Genomic DNA, 21,226 nt, shown 5'->3' with positions numbered 1-21,226 from the left:
AGATTCAGAGAAAAAATATACGTCCGGACCCGGACGTAATTTATCCGCAGTCTGAATAGCTCGGCCGGTAGGTACCCCAAATAAATAAAAAATAATCATACATCATTTATGGAATGGAGTAGACGTTATCGCGGACAATAAACCCGAGAGGCATTTCATGCCCGCGCGTGTCCGGGGCTCCGGGCCTCCGCAGTCCGCGCTGAGCTTAAGAAGATATTTAAGAACGATAAATTGTAAGTGTGAAGCAGAATATAAGTGCACATGCCTATTTAACAAAGAGTTGTTATTTCAAAAGTAGCGGTAATCTCACCAAATATGCAAATGGAGAAAGAAATTCAGAGGAGAATCAATAACACTTGGGCTCGCTATTGGTCACTCAAAAACATAATGAAAAATAAAGATTTTCCTATAGCACAAAAGAGTAAAGTGTACAACTTGTGCATTTTTCAAAAAATAAAAGTTTGTCAACAGGGAATGGAGAGGAGCATTTTACACATAAAACTCAGCGACAAATGGAGACTGACCAAAATTAGAAAGGCAAGGTGACAGCTGATGTCTCTCGTAAGATAAGAAGACTGAAATGGCGATGGACGGACAGGCTGTGATAAGGTCAGGGACGGTCAGCGAGAGAGAAATGGTCTAGAGATGTCACACTTTGGTACCTTAGGGATGGCAAAAGAACTAGAGGAGGGCAACACAAGAGGTGGGAGGATGACCTGCCTAAAGAGTTTAGAAGAGAAGCGAGGGATAGACGAGAATGGCAGCGGCTGGAGGAGGCCTATGTCCTGGAGACAACCTGATACGAATGTGGCTGGTGTCAACAAACTATAATGTTGTATTTTATTAACAGTGAATAAAGGCTATTTTTATTTTATACAACTCCTTTCGGACGGTCGGGAAGCAAATATTCCGATTATATAGAAAAATATTTACATACATTTACAAAAAATAAGTGTGCGGTATGCATCACTTTAGCCACATAATCAAATTAAGAAGCCGTACAAAGTACGGAAGGCCAAAAGTCCTGACAAATCCGGACGGTAACCCTATCCAAAACTCTTGAAGCATTTCCGTCTGATTCGGACACTTGACGGCACATACTTCCGTAGGCCGAGAGTATTTGCTTTATGTGCGGCATTAAAGAAACAAAAGCTACCCGCTGTAAGCGCTTCATGAAACAAAGCCGAGGAGTTCTTAGTAAGGACTTACACCATCTGCAAATGTCGGAGCTTTGAGATACTTAAACAGCGTAATAACTTATGTTTTGGTAGCTAACATTGTAAAAATATAGCTAAGGTTGCACAAATTTCAACGCTATGGTTGTGAGAGATATATCTCAGCTATGAGAAAATGACGATATCTGAAGTACAAGTTTGATACATATATGGCATATAGGTAACGCCGCGCGCTCACTGCAAGGTATAGGCCTAAGTATACCTACCACCAAAAGTAAATAGGTACCTAAAAAAGCTAATACGGGTTTTATTAAGGTAAAAAGATGTGTTTGTTACTTACTGTTTTCGTTGCTAACCTTTGAAATGTACACTATAGCACCTACACTGCTGCCTCATATAACAATCGATCAAGGAAAATTTTAAATATACTACCTATAATACGTCTTTAATATGTTATATACAACCACGTACAACGTTGAAATTAATGATAAACGAATTCTTCATCGGCGAAGTCGCGGGCAACAGCTAGTTAAACATAGTTCATTCAAGCGACGAATCCAGGTAAATAACTAAGAAAGTGTTTAATAAAGTCCGCAAGGGCGTCGCGAGGTCCATTTTCCCGTTTTTATTTTCCTCTACAATTAAAACGAGTGCTTTATGTTCCTCATAATGAGTTTCCTTGCGACGAACTTTTTTATTTAGGGTACCTACTCTCGGCACGAATATTAAACAGTTTTTTCGTGAAAGACAAATTACCGACAAGAATTGCGCCAGCAAACAATTAAGTACGAAGAGAATTAGATATTAGATCCGAGATTTTTATGATTAAATTATTCCAAGAAAGGAAAATTTGCTTCAGCGTTTTTACGATATTATGATAGACTTGATACTGGGTTAGCTGGAAGAGATCCCTGAGCTGGGATAAGCTCGCCTTTGTTCTCCTCTCTATTTATATTTGTATTTTTTATTTTTATGTGCAATAAAGAGTTTACATACATACAATGTGTAGGTAATAAAGACTACAAGTAGGTAGGGTAAAGTTACGTAGCTGTCGTGGCACACTTACGTCAGGTCAAGATCTTCGGTACCGGTTCTTTGATTATTTACAATAAAAATCCCAGGATTCCACGAGAACTTCGGAATGTAGATTTCCTGATAGCAGGCCATGTGTCCCCGCAGTTTGTATAATTGGTCCGCAGCTGCAGTTCGTGCGGCTGCCGCCGCGCGTGCGACGACGTAGCGTCGTGCTTAGAAAGCCACGCAGGTTGAGCGATCAGCCGTGGCGTGATACACTTACGTCAGATTTGTGTCCCCGCAGGTTGTAGTTGGTCCGAAGCGGCATTTTCTGCGGCCGCCACGCTTGCGACGATGTGGCGTGATTATGACAAGCAAGACACTTTGAGTAGTCAGTCGTGGCGTGATGATACACTTACGTCAGATCTGTGTCCCCGCAGGTTGTAGTTGGTCCGAAGCGGCATTTCCTGCGGCCGCCACGATTGCGACGATGCGGCGTGATTATGAACAAGCAAGACACTTTGAGTAGTCAGTCGTGGCGTGATGATACACTTACGTCAGATCTGTGTCCCCTTAAGTTATAGTTTGTCCGCAGCGGCAGTTCGTGCGGCCGCCGCGCTTGCGACGACGTGAACGTGACGCCGACGACGCCACGCACGTTGCCCGTCGCTAGCCACCCTTCTTGGTAGTAGTTGGTCCGGTTCAACTTCCAACCCTCCTCCTGGACAAAGCATTTAATTAATTAATGATGATGATGATGAACTGGTGGGTGACATTAGTTTGGACGATTTTCACCAGCTGACGCAAGCTGAAGCATGCTTGTAAATAGCTTTAATTGGCTTAGTGAAAGAAGTAGTACAGACGTTCCCTTACTATGCAGCAAAATATATACCTAATATTGTACCTGTAACTGAAAAAGTTCATAGGTAAATAATACATGTAAGTACAGACTCATTCCTAAATTAACGATCTACCATAAACGAAGCGGAACTTGTTGAAATAGATTAAGTAGCAGTCAAGCATGATACGAGTTTGAAGAGGAGGCGAAAATTTCCTGATTAGTCCTACTCGGAAACATTTTGCCGCTCGGCACTCCAGACGGTGTACCTACCTAAAGACATAATTAAGAGGAAGTGAGGGCAATTAACAATTGAATTGGCCGTGTCCTGGCGGGCCCAGAGCCGGAGATCGAACGCGAAATTGGCTATTAGCCAGATATTACGTGATCTGAGCCGCTCTACATTAATCCAACAATCCCACCCAATTAACGCCAATTTCTAAACCATTTCCTCTCCCATAAGTGTTACCCATTTCAACAAATACAAACACCTTTGGTGGCGATATCAAAGCAACAGGTTACAAGGGTAGCTGGCGAAGCAATCACGAAAACGGAATACACACATTTTATGATTTTAATTAAACAAGCCTGACTATTATAATGAATTTCCACCGACCGAATTTATTAACGCCGAGCGGCGTGTTCCTGACAACTTTTATTAAGCGATCCTCTATATACAAAGACTGTTTATCTAAAATAAACAATAAGTTACGCTGCCAGTGCTCGCGTCTTCAGACTACACTAAAGGATCCATACAAGTAATAAACAGCTTTATGCGAGCGTCTCAAATAACAGATGACTCGTATATGTTAATTGAGGCAAATAAACATACTGCCAATTTCATTTTCTACACCCACGGCATATTAAAATACGAAGCCGAAGCAAGCTCTGACTTTGCAGACGCGAACAAGACAAAAGAAAAACTGATGCGAGAATTACTCTTCTTAGTTGGAAAGTGTACTAAGAAGTCAGCACGTATTTGGGACACGATTTTTAATTTTCCATGATGAAACCCGTGCTGGAAACTCGTACTTTTGACTTTGTGCTAAAATGTTTGTTTACTTAGCTTAGTGTATGATGATTAAAATGATTAAATATTTTCTGTTTTGGGAAGCTTCCATGATGTGTAATTTGATTAGGTACATACTCGTATCGTCCGTAGGTGGATCATAGTAGTAAACTTTGGACACCAATTAAAGTTTTCGGTTAGTCAAAATACCTCTAGATATCTTTGCGTAAGTATAAATGGCGGACCCGGTTTATCGTGGACATGAAGTTTTTTTTTTGTTGCGGGAAGTATACCTACCCATTTCGCTCAAATGTGATTTCTTTCAATCATGGGCCACCGAGCAAGCGCGGCTGACATGAGGCCTATTCAACCAAATTAATATGTTTAGTCAATGTGTTTAGTCAACCAATTTGATTACTAGGCCACCATGGAACACTGTCATAGTGTCTATAACAATGTTTATCGAATGACGTAAAATGTCATTACGACACGGTTCTGTGATGGTTTTCTTTATGCCTGCTGGGTCTGCTACACAGCTACCTAAAACTTAATGAAGCAAATTTCATTTTTAACCGAGCCCAATATATACATAGTATGTAGGTGAGGTAGACGACTATAGTTCCACTCCTGCTGGCTCGTGCTGAGGCACCGACTTCAAACTAGTAGAAAATTATTTTCAAGGTTTTTGAAGTCGGTTCCATTTTTTATTTAAAAAAAAAATCTTTTTTCAGATTTATTATTGCAGGTTACATAAAAATAATACTGTGGGTACGTATGTTTCCAAGAAGCAGAGGCAATAGCGACGGATCGCGCTATGCCCGAGGGGCAGATTTTCTTACCGATGGCTGCCTGAACAAGACAGTGAAATTATTTTTTGTTTACCTACCTTTATCTGTCGTAAAGCTTATTTTGTTCCAATTTGTCCCTTTTCGTATCTAAATATTTTAAATGCTTGGGGAGGAAAATCGCAGGATTTGGAGTAAGGACTTATGTAGATATTTCTTTTCTGTTTTCGCCGTACCTAAATATATTTAGGTACGTATTTGTCACAGGATGGGAAGCTACATTCTCCCACATTCTGGAATAAAATAAATATTTTACACTTCTCATGCTCTTAAAATGTTACTTTAGTCTCTGCATATCGGGACTAAAGCTCCTTTTTAGGGTTAATAACGAAATGGCAAAAAACGGAACCCTTATGTATTCGTTATGTCTGTCTGTCTGTCTGTCCGTATGTCACAGCCACTTTTTTCGGAAACTATAAGAACTATACTGTTGAAACTTGGTAAGTAGATGTATTCTGTGAACCGCATTAAGATTTTCACACAAAAATAGAAACAAAAACAATAGGTACATTTTGGTGGTTCCCCGCATACTTAGAATGAAACTCGAAATTTTTTTTTCATCAAACCCATACGTGTGGGGTATCTATGGTTAGGTCTTCAAAAATGATACGTCTGTCTGTCTGTCTGTCTGTCCGTCCGTCCGCGGCTTTGCTCAGGGATTATCAATGCTAGAAAGCTGTAATTTTTCACGGATATATATGAAAACTATGCCGACAAAATGGTACAATAAAAAATTGAAAAAAGTCTTTTATAGGGTAGGTACCTCCCGTAGACGTAAAGTGGGGGTGTTTTTTTTTCTCATCCAACCCTATAGTGTGGGGTATCATTAGATAGGTCTTTTAAAACCATTAGTGGGTTGATAAGACGATTTTTTGATTCAGTGTTTTTTTTGCAAAATATTTAACTTTAAAATGCAATTTTTTTAATTAAAATCGAGCGTCCAACCCTCTAAAATCTAAACCGGTGGGTGGAAAAATTAAAAAAAAATCAGGATGATAGTAAGTAAATCAAACTTACAAGGAAAACTATAACGTTTAAGTTTGCTTGAAAATATTAGTAGTTTAAAAGTAAATAGCAGCCTAAGGTATAAAATTTACCTAAACTTGGAAGATTCCGTATAAAAAACGAAATCATTGGGATAATAATATTACTTAATTTTTTCGTAATGGCTATGGAACCCTATTTTGGGCGTGTATAACACGCTCTTGGCCGGTTTTTTATTCTCTAGAGATACAAGTTTTTTTTTTTAATTTACGTTGGAAACCCCAAACAGCCAACACGGTGTTAGTGAATGAAGGATTTTTAGGGCGTGGAAATAACCTCAAAATGCCAACTGTGCAAAAATATTTTAAAAAACACGATTTAGTTTCGTGAAACACAATTAATGATTACGAATATGAATCTATTCAGCATTAATTCATTTTAATATAAATAGTCCAATTAGTTTTAAAATTGTTTTAATTTTTTTTTTCTATTTGAATTTTGAACAAGTGGCCTGTCCATAAGTCGAGCGTACGTTTTTAAAAAGGTCTCAGGCCTGAAATATCAGTTTTCCTAAAATTTATTTTTCTCAAAATGTCTGCTTTTCAGAATGTCCACACGTCTTTTGCATTATGTCAGCTTCTCAAAATGTCAGCTATTTAAAATTGCCTGTCTCCAAGAATGACAGTTTTTTGTATAATGTTCGCTTTTCAGAAAGTGCTTATTCTCAAAATGTCTGCAACCGCAAAATATCCGCCTTCTTATACGTTGGCTTTCCAGAAAAGTCTTATTCCCAAAATGTCTCCAATCATGGTCTTCAAATTTCATCTAAATCGGTTCAGCGGTTTAGCCGTGAAAGAGTAACAGACAGACAGACTGAGTTACTTTCACATTTATAAGCATTGATTTTAGGTGATTTTAGTAAAAAACTGAACTACGCAAATCCCTTCGTTCGGGTACGAAACGGTAATTAATGTTATCTTGAATGCCAGTAATTTTATATTTGGTATAGATGTTTATGTTATCAAAGAGTAAGTAGGTATGCAAGGAATTAAACCTTTTACATTTAGAACATTGATTTGAAAATAAAGCAGACATTATGGGAAAACAAACATAACAAGACTATAGCCTATTTAAAAAAGTGAACATAACGGGAAAGCAGAAATTATGGTAATACTAATATTATAGGAATGTAAACATTATGAATAGACGACTTCCTGAGATTGTACACATTTTAAATAGCAGACATTTTGAGAAAGCTGACAAAATAGAGGTACTAACATTGTGAAAACGCAGACGTTTTGAGAATTGTACATTTTAGGAAAACAGACATTTGAGGCCTGAGCCTTAAAAAGTAATAATATTATAATTTTGAACAAAACATTGCTTTTTTTTCCTCGCATTCAAAGTGAAAAGTAGAGTGTTTAACGCGAGAATAAACAACCATCTCTCGCTCGCTCTTGCTCGTGTGGCTAAACATCTCGTGTCATTATGGCTTGTTTTAGTCCCTTGTTGAACAATCTACTACAATAGATAGGTATTTGACACCCGAAACACACATGACTGTAGCTCGCGCTTTTCATGCGAGTAGCTTGCACGCTGTGTCATATTTGTATGAAGATTGACGGACGTGCTACTTGTTCGAAATTCTGAGCTACAGGCATGTATTTCTTTCTAGCCTAACCATTAATTCCAAGACAGCGCTAATAAAAACAAAATAAACCAAGATTCATGTGACGTCACAGTTCAGTTTTACCATGCATGGCGAAGACCCGTCTAAAATTGTGATTCAAATACAAATAATCGGCAAATTAAGTATAATTAATTGCATTTATTTAGTTACTAGCTTTTGTCCGCGGCTTCGCCCGCGTGGAATTTGGTTATCGCGCGCTACTCCCTCGGGAACTGTGCGTTTTTCCGGGATAAAAAGTAGCCTATGTCACTCTCTGGCCCATAAACTATTTGTATGCCAAAAATCACGTCGATCCGTCGCTCCGTTTCGACGTGAAAGACGGACAAACATACACACAAACACACACACTTTCACATTTATAATATTAGTATGGATGGATAGGATAATGCTAATTATATATAACCTATACTGTATGTCCTACGAGTATATACAGTATTACCTATAACCAACCTATAACTTAAATAATTGTCAAGCGACTTCCTAAAAAAATAGAGCAACCTTTTTGATCCTTTCGAAGCACTTGCGACCACAATTACGTACCCTATTAGCCCTAATCTCTAATGGCAGCGATAGTGATATCTAGGGAGTAAATAAAGTGTAATTTTGGCCACAAATGTGAAGCCCTCGGATTCGGGTGCCGGCAACGATGACGCGGGCATTCCCTCCCTGGCCCATAAATTACCTAAACAATAACGTGCGCTACAAAAGTTTGAGGCCCGCAGTAAGGGAGTTTTTCTTACATTATTCGCGGTTTATTTGAGAGCCTACATACATAGCGCAGCTGTGGCAGTTTAAAAACACGCTGGAAGGGTAAAGTTTTAAGAGAGCCTAGGTTCAGTCAGCACCATAAGAGGATGCCACTGCCAAGGTAATGAAGAGAGATTTAGACCATTTCGAGCACCATATCTGCTCGTCTACTTCTGCTGCTGACGGTACGAGTAGGTACCTTAGAGTGACTGAATATGGAAGATAAATATTAATGTACGTACATATTATAAACATTAACGTAGAGCTGTTTTTAAAAAACAGCTTTGACTGTAAAATGTTTTTTTTTATTGTGCTTAAAATAAATCTAATAATTCACGTAGGTAGAAAGCTGTGGTAGCCTAGTGGTTTGAGCTACCTATCACCTCTCAAGCAGAGGTTCGTGGGTTCAAACCCCGGCCCGCAATTAAACATTTACCACGAGCTTTACGGTGAAGGAAAACAACGTGAAGAAACCTGCACACACCTGTGAAGTAATTCAATGGTATGTGTGAACTTTCCAATCCGCACCGGGCCTGTCGCGGCTAAGCGCGAATTATACCTGAAAGTGAGCTAACCTTAAACTGTAATTGACATTGTGTGTGTATTGGTAACACTGGCAGTATAATAAAGTAATTGTTTTATGGCACCTGACAGCTGTCACTAGTTTGAATTTTAACAGTCGAAAATAAGGCGGGACTGATAACGGAATAGGACATTAACTTGAATAAAGAGTATGTAAGGAGGATAGGAAAGAAGTTGCTCATTACGTTAGTGCATCCAGTAAGAGAACAATCACTGGTGAGTTCCTTAAGCTTTTCCTTACATATCTAATGTCCGTTATAAAGCAATATGATCAAGAGAATAACACTAATCGTGATAAGTAAAGTTTGTATGACAAGATTGCTTGTTGAGCTTTCATAGTAATTAAATGTAATCAAACCTTTGTATAGAACCGTGTGTTGGTTCTGGTGGTTTGGGCTGGCTGTGAGGGGATTTGTTGGGAGGCCAGTGGGCGGAAGCCCGATTTCCTCACATACCCACTTGAGGGTATGTGATAGTAAACGAGATTAAATGATCTAAGAGTTATATCTAAAGTTCACGAACAGTGTTCATCTGATGATCATATTATTAAACTAGTATATGGCGATAGTTGTAGGTATATTGCGAAGCTATACCATGAACCCCGTAAGGACGTCGCCACATATTTTGGTGGAGATGGCTGGGATACTTTGACTTTACCAAGTGGAACAGTGTTAATTTGGCACACAGAATTTCGCGATTCAATCTTCAAGCCTCGCTGCTGTAGTGTCAGTATACATTGAACAGTTAGAATTCTTTGTATGTATGATCAGGGCGCAGGCCCGCTGACTGCCAATTTTGCGAAATTTAGAGGGAGTTCCTCGTGGGCAGACTCAGTTATCAGTTATCATATGTGAGAGGCGCTTCCTCACTGACAGGCAGAATGAGAGAACGGTGAGCCATAGTGTTGGTTATAAATGGACAGAGGGCGTAAGCCCACTGACTTCCAATTTTGCGAAATTTAGAGGGAGTTCCTCGTCGGAAGAGTCAGTTCATAATAATCCATTTTAGTAGAGGTACTGCCTCACCAACAGGCTGCCAATAATAAAAGTCATTGCTTAAGAAAAATCCTTGGCTTCAGAGGGCTAAAGTAGATGTCCTGTGCGATTGTTAATGAAAACAGTAATTAATGCAGGAGTTGCAAGGTTGGTTATTAAAGAGCCGTAAAATTCTTAGCATGAAACGAGGGTAAGTTGTTGATTAAATTCGCGGTTTAAAGATATTAACAAAACTAAAGAGATTTCCTGCTTGGTAGAGTAAAGTGCAGCCCGGACGGAATTTTAATTAAAAAGGGTCAGTCATGATTTTGTCTTATGAAAAGAAGGCGATTGCCAAGTTGGACAGGTATAGTGTTCCGTGAAATTTAATTCCTTGGCATAGAAGGCCATATTTAAGAGGTGACAGTGACAGTAAAGTTGACCAAATAAGCATAAAATTCCAAGCATAGAATCAACTGCTTTTGCCATTTTGTCAAAAAAAAAAAAAAAATGTGTCGACAGATTGTGTCGGTCGCATTATTTATTGACGTAACTTAGCCAAAGTACGGACTAACAATTTAAAACGATTTTATTTATTTATTCTTTCAATTTTCAATTTATTCTGATAATATTTGAAAGATTTCAAAATACTTTTATTTTTATTTCACTTAATTAACGTTATCGGTTCGTATGAATTTATGTTTGAGCGTGTGGGAGCTGCTTTACAATAGTAACACTTGTGTACGTTCGGATACACAATACACGGTAAGTACAAGTTTACGATTTCTTAGATATAAGATGAATGATAATAAATAAAAGTATATAAATAAAAGGCTAACTGGTTTTATTTTATCTTTTAAGATATTGTTATTTAACTACTGAAGATTATTCTAACGTGTTTTGGATAGCCGCCGTTTTATCTTTATTTTTGGTAATATAGTGAACGAAACTGAATGTGAATGGTGAACTTTAGAACACAAGGTATCCGAACGCGCACCGTCGAGTCTTCGGTATACCCGCGCACCCTCGTAGAAAAAAAAAATGTTTTGTTCAGTTCTTGGTGAAAAGAATTTATTTTCAGAATTAATCGCTTACATCGAACCGAATATTAATAAATATATAACAAGTCGTTATTATAAGTGGTGTGGTCTAAAAGGATTAACAATTTGTGAAATTGCAAGATAAGAAAGTACTCTCTGTTCATCGTTGTAAACCATCGTTGTAAGTTATTGTTGTCTTGATAAAATCAGATTAACACATTACTCTGGAATTAAAAGGGATTGGAATATTAGTACAATTATTACTTTCCAATTAATTTCAGGTCAACGTAATTCGAGAGTATTCGAGTATAATAAGGATTAGGATTAAGGAGTACGGGTCCGTCCGAATAATTTTGTTCTCTACGAATAGCTGAAAGCCATCAGGTAGGAAGTCTAAAGTAGATAATCTAAAATAGCATTTTATTGTAAGAAGTTAATTTAAGTGATATAAGGTGATAAGTGGTTTAATTTTTCTCATTAAAATTTCAGTCGGCTTCACAATGGAACAAGCTTTACGAGCTAGGCTCGCGTTGAGACAAAAACACCTCTGTGATCTCATTGAAACGGCCAAAGCAATGCTGGAAAGCGAGATCGGCATTCCCTTCATTCAATTTTCTCAAATGTGTCTGAAATTAAAGACTGCTATTGGGGCATTAGAAAAGGAAACCTTTTTATTTATAGATAAATGTCAGGATGAAGAAGGTCTAGTTCCCCAATGCACCGAGGCGCAAATGATGGGTGAGGAGGTACTAGCAAGTTTAGAGGCTGTAAGTCAAGTAAATGTAGCAGAAAAGACAACAGCAGAGCAAGTGTCAAGATTGCCGAAACTTGACTTATGTAAGTTTAACGGAGATATTTTAAAATGGACTGAATTCTGGGACAAGTTTGAGGCTAATATCGACTCTAGGAACTTGAAAGATGTGGACAAGCTGTCTTACCTATTAAGTACGCTAGAAGGTGCAGCGTTAGAAACGGTAGAAGGCCTAGGTGCTACAAATGCCAACTATACAATAGCTGTCGACGTCTTGCAGAAAAGATATGGTGCGAAGGACAAAGTAGTTGATGCTCACTATGCTGCGATCAATAATTTGACTGTCGCAGCCAACCTGCCAAGTGAGTGTCGACGTAATCTCAACCATATTGAGAAGCACCTCAGGATTCTTGCGGCATACGGAGAAAATATTGAAAGTAATCACCTGAGAGTTGCAATAACCTCAAAATTTCCGGGACCTGTTCTTTACCAGGTGAAGATTTTGTCCAAAGACAGTAGGATCGCAGAGCTCAGGGACTGCTTGGAGAAAGTGATCACTGCTATGGAACATTCCAGTGCACCTATACCATCTAGCTCGACGAATATTCCACTTGAAACATCTACAGAAGCCTTGCACGTTTGTGAAAATCGACTAAGCAAACGCTTCATTAAGCCGAGGAAGCATGAAGCCCAAAAGGTGAATTTCACACTGAACAGGAAGAGGAAAGATGGGAAAAATCAAGGTCCCCAAGAGAAGAAATCAAAAAAGGAATGTGTCTTTTGCAATGAGGAACATTACAGTGACCAGTGCGAAAAATACAGCACTGTTATGGAAAGAAAACAAAAATTGGGTAACAAATGTTATGTCTGCTTCCGAGAAGGACACAGGGCTAACAAGTGTATCAGGATTCCTCGGATAAGATGCTATCATTGCAAAAGACCACACAACTCTGCTTTATGTAATAGGAAATTTGCTGTTGCTAAGAGTGAGTCGGACAACCATTTTAATTTCCATTATAATAAAGTAGATAACTTACTGACAAATGTCAAATCTTATTTGCAGACGGCAACAGCAAAGCTAATCCACAACAATAAAGAAGTCCCATGTAGGTTACTTCTTGACTCTGGGAGCCAACGAAGTTACCTAACTACCAAAATGGCAAAGGAACTGGATTTGACCACGGACACCGAAGACCTACTTGTCATCTTCACATTTGGATCTACGACCGCAAAGGAAATGCCAAGCCCAGCTGCGGAAATCAAATTACTGACGAAAAGAGGTATTGAAAGAGATATAAGGGTGAATTTAGTGCCACATATAACAGACAAGATTCCAGTACCAGAATGGAATGCATCAGACATCAATGTTGACATATGTGCAGATGACAATTCACTTGGTGATTGTATTGACCTCTTAATTGGGAACGATTGCTACTTTTCTTTCATACGCAGTAAGCACCAAGTCCAAGACAATTTATTCCTTGTGGACACAGATTTCGGTTGGCTTATCTCTGGCAATTATCATGAAGAGCAAGAAGGAAGTACTTTATCCATCGTAACATATTGCCAATGCCATGAGCCTGGATGTCCATATTTTAGTGAGCCAGACCTACCATTGCGTACCATTGATATGAAATTCCTTTGGGCTCTCGAAAGTATAGGAATAACAGACTCTCCTAAGACCACTCGAGAAGAGGAAGCGGTGAAACATTTCAATTCGACAGTAGAATATAGCAATGGAAGGTACGAAGTCAAGTGGCCGTGGATTGAATTTCCACCAGAATTACCTACCAATTTTGGACTAGCATATGGACGTTTGAAAAGCCTACTGCGACGTTCTAATGATGAGACAATTAAAGAATACCAGGATATACTCAAAGAACAGTTAGAGGCTGGCATCATAGAGATTGTGGAATCTCGACCAAGGAATGAAAATGTACCTGTTCATTATTTGCCTCATCATATAGTCCAGCAGAATGGTAAACGAGGCAGGATCGTTTACGATGCTTCTGCAAAATTAAATGGAAAGAAGAGTTTGAACGAGTGCCTGTATCGTGGTCCATCTATGATTGAAGACATGACTGCATTAATTCTTCAGTTTCGAACCGGTGAAATTGGCATAACTGCAGACGTGGAAAAGGCGTTTCTTCAAGTTGGACTGCAAGAAAATGATAGGGAAGTCACCCGATTCCTATGGGTAAAAGACTTAACTGCGGAACCAACTGAAGACAATCTGATCTACTTCAGATTCTGTAGAGTACCCTTCGGAATTATTTCAAGTCCATTTCTACTGACTGCCACAATAAGGTACCATTTTTCTCGAACAAACCAATCACTTTTGAAGAGGGTCGCAGATAAATGTTATGTAGACAATTTAGTGATAAATGCCGACTCTATATGTAAAGCAAAAGAAGTATACGAAGAAGCAAGAGAAGCCTTCGGAGAACTTGCAATGAACATAAGAGATTGGACCTCGAACTCTGAAGAATTCATGGCTAGTATTCCAGAATCACAGAGATGCAAGAAATTGGATTCTGTAAAAGTACTTGGACTCTTATGGGACTTGAAAGATGACACGCTGCGACTCAATTTGAAAAAAAATATGTTAGAAAGAGACGTAGTGCAAGTAAAAACCAAAAAGGATGTACTCAGAATGCTGGCACGTTTCTATGATCCTTGCGGCTTTATAGCACCACTTGTACTACCAGCCAAACTTCTTTTTCAAGAACTTTGCGCGAAGAAGTTAAAATGGGACTCGGTTATGCCCGACGAATTAAAAGAAAAATGGAACAGCGTTGTCAAAAACCTACAGTCAGCAAAATCAGTTGCATTGCCAAGACATACAGGTGATGGCAAGGAAAGTACGTACGAGTTGCATGCATTTACAGATGCCTCGAAGAACTCGTATGCGTCTGTTGTATACTTGAGATCATCTACCAGAAAACAGACAAAAGTATCTTTCTTGATGGCTAAATCTAGAGTAACGCCAATGGAAGACAAAGAAGACCTGAAGATACCACGCCTAGAGCTTCTGGGCTACTTGATTGGAAGTCGACTACTTAAATATGTTCGAAGCAACTTGGATCTACCGATACAACAAGCCTACCTATGGACCGATAGTCTTATAGTTCTGAGCTGGATAAAATCTAGTAAGTTGCTTCCACCATTTGTGTCAAGACGCATAAACGAAATCAAAGAAAGCAAAGACGTCGAATTTCGTTATGTCAATACGAATTTGAATCCAGCTGATTTGGCAACACGACCTGAGCTATGGCAACAGAAAAAGGACCTATGGTTGAATGGTCCAAAGTTTCTCACTAAGCAACATGATTTTTGGCCCATCATCCCAAAGGGCGACCAACATGCAGCCTTGCTTTCGGCCGGGGAGGGTCTGGATACTGTTGACGGTCCAGAAATGGTAGACAAGGGCTACGAAGACGGTCATGAACATACAGATGTAGACATGATGGAAATACACACACCCGAAACACGTCAGCCTATGGATGTAGACTTACCTACTACTAGTGCGGTTACAGAAAAACCTACGCAAACGCAAGGCAGCGATGAGATTAGGAAGCTGCAAAAGGAATACTTTCCTGATGAAGTAGCAGGCAAAACGACCCATTTAACACGCAACCTAGGTTTGTTTCTCGACGTAGACGGGATATTAAGGTGTAAAGGACGAATGTCTAACACCAACTGGACATATGACAAAAAACATCCGATACTTCTACCAAGGAGATGTGCTTTCACAAACGAGATTATACGTAGTACACACGAATCTAACTACCATGTGGGAGTATCGCATACATTAAGTATCATTAGACAAAAATACTGGATACCACAGGGAAGAGCAGAAGTAGAGCGAGTAATCAGGAAATGTTCTCAGTGCGTGAAGTATGGAGGAGGTCCATATCAGTTGCCACCTACCCCAGCTTTACCAGCAGAAAGGGTAAATTATAGCAAACCTTTTACATATACAGGAATGGATTATTTTGGACCCATGTTTGTCAGTACGCAAAATGGAAAAGAAAAAAGATGGATCTGCTTGTTCACATGCTTAGCTGTACGCGCCATTCACATGGAAGTAGTAAATAACTTAACCGCTGATGAATGCTTGTTAGCTTTAAGAAGGTTTACAGCGACGAGAGGCGTGCCGCTAAAAATTGTTTCAGATAACGCTTTGCAGTTCAAGTTAACCAGCCAGGTACTATCTGAACCCTACTGCAAAGAGAACGAGATCCAGTGGAAGTTTATACCACAGTTAGCGCCCTGGCATGGTGCTTTTTACGAGCGTCTTATAGCTATCGTGAAACATTGTCTTAAGCGCACAATAGATAAGCATTTGTTACAAGACACTCAGCTACTGACAGTCATAAAGGAGGTTGAGTCAGTAGTGGAACTCACGCCCGTTAGTTCGAGTCGGTACTGAACTCGAGCATGTGCTGAAGCCGTCCGACTTTTTATCGTTGGGAAAATGTTTAGAATTCAATCTAGAAGCAACAAGTACCGGCACGGGTACGAAAATTGATCTTGTACAGGGTTGGAGAAGAGGACAGACTGTACTCAATGAATTTAAAAAGATGTTCGAAGATCAATATCTACCTAGTCTGCGAGAAAGGTACAACAATTCTTACCAACAACCAAGAGTCAAATCGCATCGAGAACCTCGCCTTGGCGATATTGTGCAAATAAAAGACGACTCTCGTAGAAGATGTAGTTGGAAAGTTGGAAAAATTGTTTCCTTGATTCGAGGAAGTGACGGAGAATGCCGAACAGCGATAGTCAGGGTTGGCAGCTCTGATTTCACTCGTTCAATCGGCCATCTATACCCACTGGAAACTGATGCTGCCCCAGCTCGAGAAGTGATCAGTAGGATAGTGACACAACAGCCGGAGGTTACTGGCTCAAACGGCAACCGAGATGCTACAGATAATCAGGAGACCACAGAACATCTTGATGTTGAACCAATCCAACCTGAGCCTTTGATTCCCGAACAACCTGAAGCACGGGATGGTTCTAATGTTGGTGATGTGCCTGTGGCAGTGGATGAAGCCGTTGATGATACCGGTGAAGCAGCTGTCGTAGACGAAGTTACTCATAATGGAGAGGAGCTAATGAACACATCATCTTGCGGTGATGATGGTGTTGAAGGTGAACCAACCAGAAAGAAGAGAGACGCAGCAATAAAGGCAAAGGAAAAGATTGCTGAATGGACGCGTCAATTATTTATTCTTTTGTAAATGTCTGTCAGCAAAACTCTCGCCGTTGGGAGTGTCGCGGCTAAGCGCGAATTATACCTGAAAGTGAGCTAACCTTAAACTGTAATTGACATTGTGTGTGTATTGGTAACACTGGCAGTATAATAAAGTAATTGTTTTATGGCACCTGACATCTGTCACTAGTTTGAATTTTAACAGTCGAAAAATAAGGCGGGACTGATAACGGAATAGGACATTAACTTGAATAAAGAGTATGTAAGGAGGATAGGATAGAAGTTGCACATTACGTTAGTGCATCCAGTAAGAGAACAATCACTGGTGAGTTCCTTAAGCTTTTCCTTACATATCTAATGTCCGTTATAAAGCAATATGATCAAGAGAATAACACTAATCGTGATAAGTAAAGTTTGTAAGACAAGATTGCTTGTTGAGCTTTCATAGTAATTAAATGTAATCAAACCTTTGTATAGAACCGTGTGTTGGTTCTGGTGGTTTGGGCTGGCTGTGAGGGGATTTGTTGGGAGGCCAGTGGGCGGAAGCCCGATTTCCTCACATACCCACTTGAGGGTATGTGATAGTAAACGAGATTAAATGATCTAAGAGTTATATCTAAAGTTCACGAACAGTGTTCATCTGATGATCATATTATTAAACTAGTATATGGCGATAGTTGTAGGTATATTGCGAAGCTATACCATGAACCCCGTAAGGACGTCGCCACAGGGCCCGCGTGGGAACTACGGTCTAAGCCCTCTCATTCTGAGAGGAGGTCTGTGCCCAGCAGTGTGACGTAAATAGGCTGGGATGATGACGGAGGTAGAAAGAAATTAGTATTTAATAGAATCAACAGATGAATGGCTATTACCGTCACATGTGAGTAGATATAAATGAACAAATAAAAAAACCGGCCAAGAGCGTGTCGGAGACGCCCAAAATAGAGTTCCGTAGCCATTACGAAAAAAATAAGTAATATTTTTCTAAGGATTTCGTATTTTTAAACTTACTAATAATTCTCAAGCAAACTTAACGTTATAATTTTCCTTGAAAGTTCTTGAACGACGCTCGATTTTTATGAAAATTTGCACAATATTTCGCAAACACATCACTGAATCGAAAAATCGCCTTAGCAAACCCCTAATGGTTTTAAAAGACCTATCCAACAATACCCCACACCATAGGGTTGGATGAGAAAAAAAATATCACCCCCACTTTACGTCTATGGGAGATAATTTTTTATTGTACATACCATTTTATCGGCATAGTTTACATATATATCCGTGCAAAATTACAGCTCTCTAGCATTAATAGTCCCTGAGCAAAGCCAGATAGACAGACAGACAGACATGGCGAAACTATAAGGGTTCCGTTTTTGCCATTTTGGCTCCGGAACCCTAAAAACCGGCCAAGTGAAATTGGACACGCGCACGAAGGGTTCCGTACCATTATTTAAACAACATTAGACATTAGCAAAAAAAACACGTTTGTTGTATGGGAGCCCCCCTTAAATATTTATTTTATTTTAATTTAATTATTTATTTTTAAAGTGAATATACGACTAAATATTCAATGAATATGTCAAGCGTCTACCTGTTGTCGTTATTAATATCGAGCAAAAAACGGCAAAAAATCCCGTTCGTTGTATAGGAGCCCCCCACTCTGTCAAGGGTATTGCTGCTATGCGACTTAGAGAATATTCCCTTCTAACTCTAGTGATTTAATTTAATGTGTGAATCGTGCACACGTGAAACAAATTACTTTGAAGTCGGATTTATGTAACATGTAGTAAATAACATTATTACTCGCTGTTTTCCATTACCATAGTGTGTATGTGTATACTCAGCGTGCCATTAGACAACGTGTGTTATTCACCAAGCCGTGTAAGCAGCGAAGGATTTTAATAAGACGTAACAATACGGGTTTATAGCTCAGGTAGCGCTGCCTCGTTTTGTGCAATTAGCAAACAAGGCAGGGAATATTGCTGCAAAGCCGGAGGCATGGCGAAAGTGCTCCTAGGTGTTGAATAGAAATGAAACTAAATAGGTCAAAAGCCGTGGAGGCGAAGAAAGGTTAATTGAATGGGAGCCCGCTGCCACTCACCCTGCTAGTAACACAGATTACTATTGCGCTGGGGCCCAAGAAAACTTTCCTGAACTACCGTTTCTGCCAGCAAATCGTTTTCAATCTACATGAGAAATGGAAATTTAATTTAGCCAAGTCGCGTATTACAGGCTGAGCAATCATCCCTCTGTGTTTTGTACCTATTTGGCAACTAGGTATATCCCGTTTAGCTATTAGATGGGAATAGAAATAGATTGACCTAAACGGATCCAGCGGTTAATCGAATCGTAAAACGATTAGGTACCGTTTGCTTTAGGCGTAGGTATCTACAAATTCTATAAAACGAATTCTATTGTGTTTCCGTAATAAGTATCGTAGCTAGGGTGATCTAAGATACCTCTATCTAAATATCTCCTTAATAGTATAGTTGATGTTTTTCGTTAATTAGCACCTGGTATTACCTAGATATCGAAGTATATGTTTCAATCGTTCTTAAAGTTTACCAAAATAATTTAATGTTTGCTGTTCAAAAAATAAACGCTAAGTGTTGTGTTGTTTTTAGCATCGTGATAAAAGTTACTGCAGTGGCAACATGCAGCCGCGTGCAGCCGCTAATTTATATCGTGTTAAAATTCGCGACTCGGACGGAGTCTCCTTGACCATTGACCATGAGCTATTTCCATGGCACGCTTCTTGCGCGTCCACCAACAAACACGAATTATTCTCACCTCCGGCAGCTCGTCGGGGACCTTGCCCATCCATGACAGCGACAGTATAGTGCAGTCACACTTAGCGTTCACGTTCCTCTCGAAATGGAGATGCATTTTCGTTTACACGTAAATATCTTTGACAATGAAAACACTACGTGGATGTAGCGCGGGAGAGCGGTCCGAGCGGCCGCGGCGGTTCGTTCGCGTACATAATAGTGTATTTTGATGTTTTTTTTCTATATCATTGACGGTTATTCATTAATGCCGGATTGTTTTAAATCGCGTGCCGCTGGTGAGGTGACGGCGCGGCGGCGCTGACAGCGGCGGCACTGGGGAGCGGCGGCAGCGAGCGGCGAGCGGCGACGCTCCGCGCAGGTATTGATTGCGCGCAGGGCCGACCGCACTCCCTCTACCGCGCGACCACGTAATCACGGAAAACTGGGAAAACCCGAGGAAATTTACGGAGAGGGCGCTGAAATACGCTTCATTACTGTACTGGCTTCCAAAAGGGGGTACTAGCGTATTGGGTGCTATAGTTTGAAATTGCACCCGCAAGGGAAATAGTGGCAGAGTTCGACTAATTACAATACTCCGTCGAAGCATCTGATACTACAATTGTTTACGTATTCCGATTGGTTTGTTTCCGCACAAACTTTAATGAGTATTTATGGAGTAGCTCAGTTTACACAGACTCTACTACATTTGGTTAATCAAAGGAAACATCAACATACTCGCTAATAACAGTTCAAGATGCCTGTTCTATGTTTACATTTTACACCTCAAACAGTACTCGTCGAATAATTGTCAACACTACAAAGCAAATTAATGAAAATACGAAACACAAGAATCTACAGTTAGAAAACTATCATCGCGTCTTTTGAAATACCTCAGGTAGTCTAACTGTATAATAGGCATTTATATGTTACTAGTCCTGCATGGACTTTTTCTTCTTTACTATATATAATAATTTGCCTTTTATATATAGATAATAATAATATATTAAAAAAACCGTGGTGGCCTAGTGGTTTGACCTATCGCCTCTCAAACAGAGGGTCGTGGGTTCAAACCCCGGCTCGCACCTCTGAGTTTTCCAAATTCATGTGCGGAATTACATTTGAAATTTACCACGAGCTTTGCGGTGAAGGAAAACATCGTGAGGAAACCTGCACAAACCTGCGAAGCAATTCAATGGTGCGTGTGAAGTTCCCAATCCGCACTGGGCCCGCGTGGGAACTATAGCCCAAGCCCTCTTGTTCTGAGAGGAGGCCTGTGCCCAGCAGTGGGACGTATATAGGCTGGGATGATGATGAATAATATATTAAATAGCTTTTGACCCCGAAATATAGCTATAAGCAAATTCTTCGCAGACGAAGTCGCTGGCAACAGCTTTAGTTTATAAACGCCAAAAAAACCTTACAGAATTTACTCAACTAACATTAAAAGTCAGATTAGATAATTTAGTAGGTACCAAATTTTAACTATTCCAGGCAAATCGAAACCTCCATACATCGAATATTTAATTGCTTATAGTTTCTAACCCAAAACTTAATTCCCTAACTGGCCACAACCTCAATTCTAGTAATATTT

At 39.7% G+C, this 21,226-nt stretch overlaps 2 protein-coding genes across 2 annotated transcripts in view; one reads left to right on the top strand and one right to left on the bottom strand.

Moving 5' to 3' along the window:
* The window catches only part of Tusp (WD40 superfamily protein Tusp), a 79,700-nt gene extending 59,719 nt beyond the window's left edge, over positions 1-19,981 (bottom strand). Inside the window, 2 exon segments of the mRNA XM_074086665.1 lie at positions 2,746-2,910; positions 19,658-19,981. Of these exon segments, the coding sequence (XP_073942766.1) occupies positions 2,746-2,910; positions 19,658-19,753 (261 nt within the window). The 5' untranslated portion in view covers positions 19,754-19,981.
* Positions 8,844-16,892, top strand: LOC141427124 (uncharacterized). Its single transcript, XM_074086362.1, has 5 exons — positions 8,844-11,079; positions 11,180-14,510; positions 15,186-15,290; positions 15,825-16,060; positions 16,542-16,892. Exons 2-5 carry the CDS (start codon positions 11,399-11,401, stop codon positions 16,890-16,892), a joined length of 3,804 nt encoding a protein of 1,267 aa, XP_073942463.1. The 5' UTR covers positions 8,844-11,079; positions 11,180-11,398.
* Positions 19,982-21,226: the final 1,245 nt, after the last annotated feature.

This window comes from Choristoneura fumiferana, chromosome 4 (assembly GCF_025370935.1).
Source record: "Choristoneura fumiferana chromosome 4, NRCan_CFum_1, whole genome shotgun sequence".
In the NCBI taxonomy this organism is placed as follows: domain Eukaryota; kingdom Metazoa; phylum Arthropoda; class Insecta; order Lepidoptera; family Tortricidae; genus Choristoneura; species Choristoneura fumiferana.
This window is presented reverse-complemented; position numbering and strand designations above follow the sequence as displayed.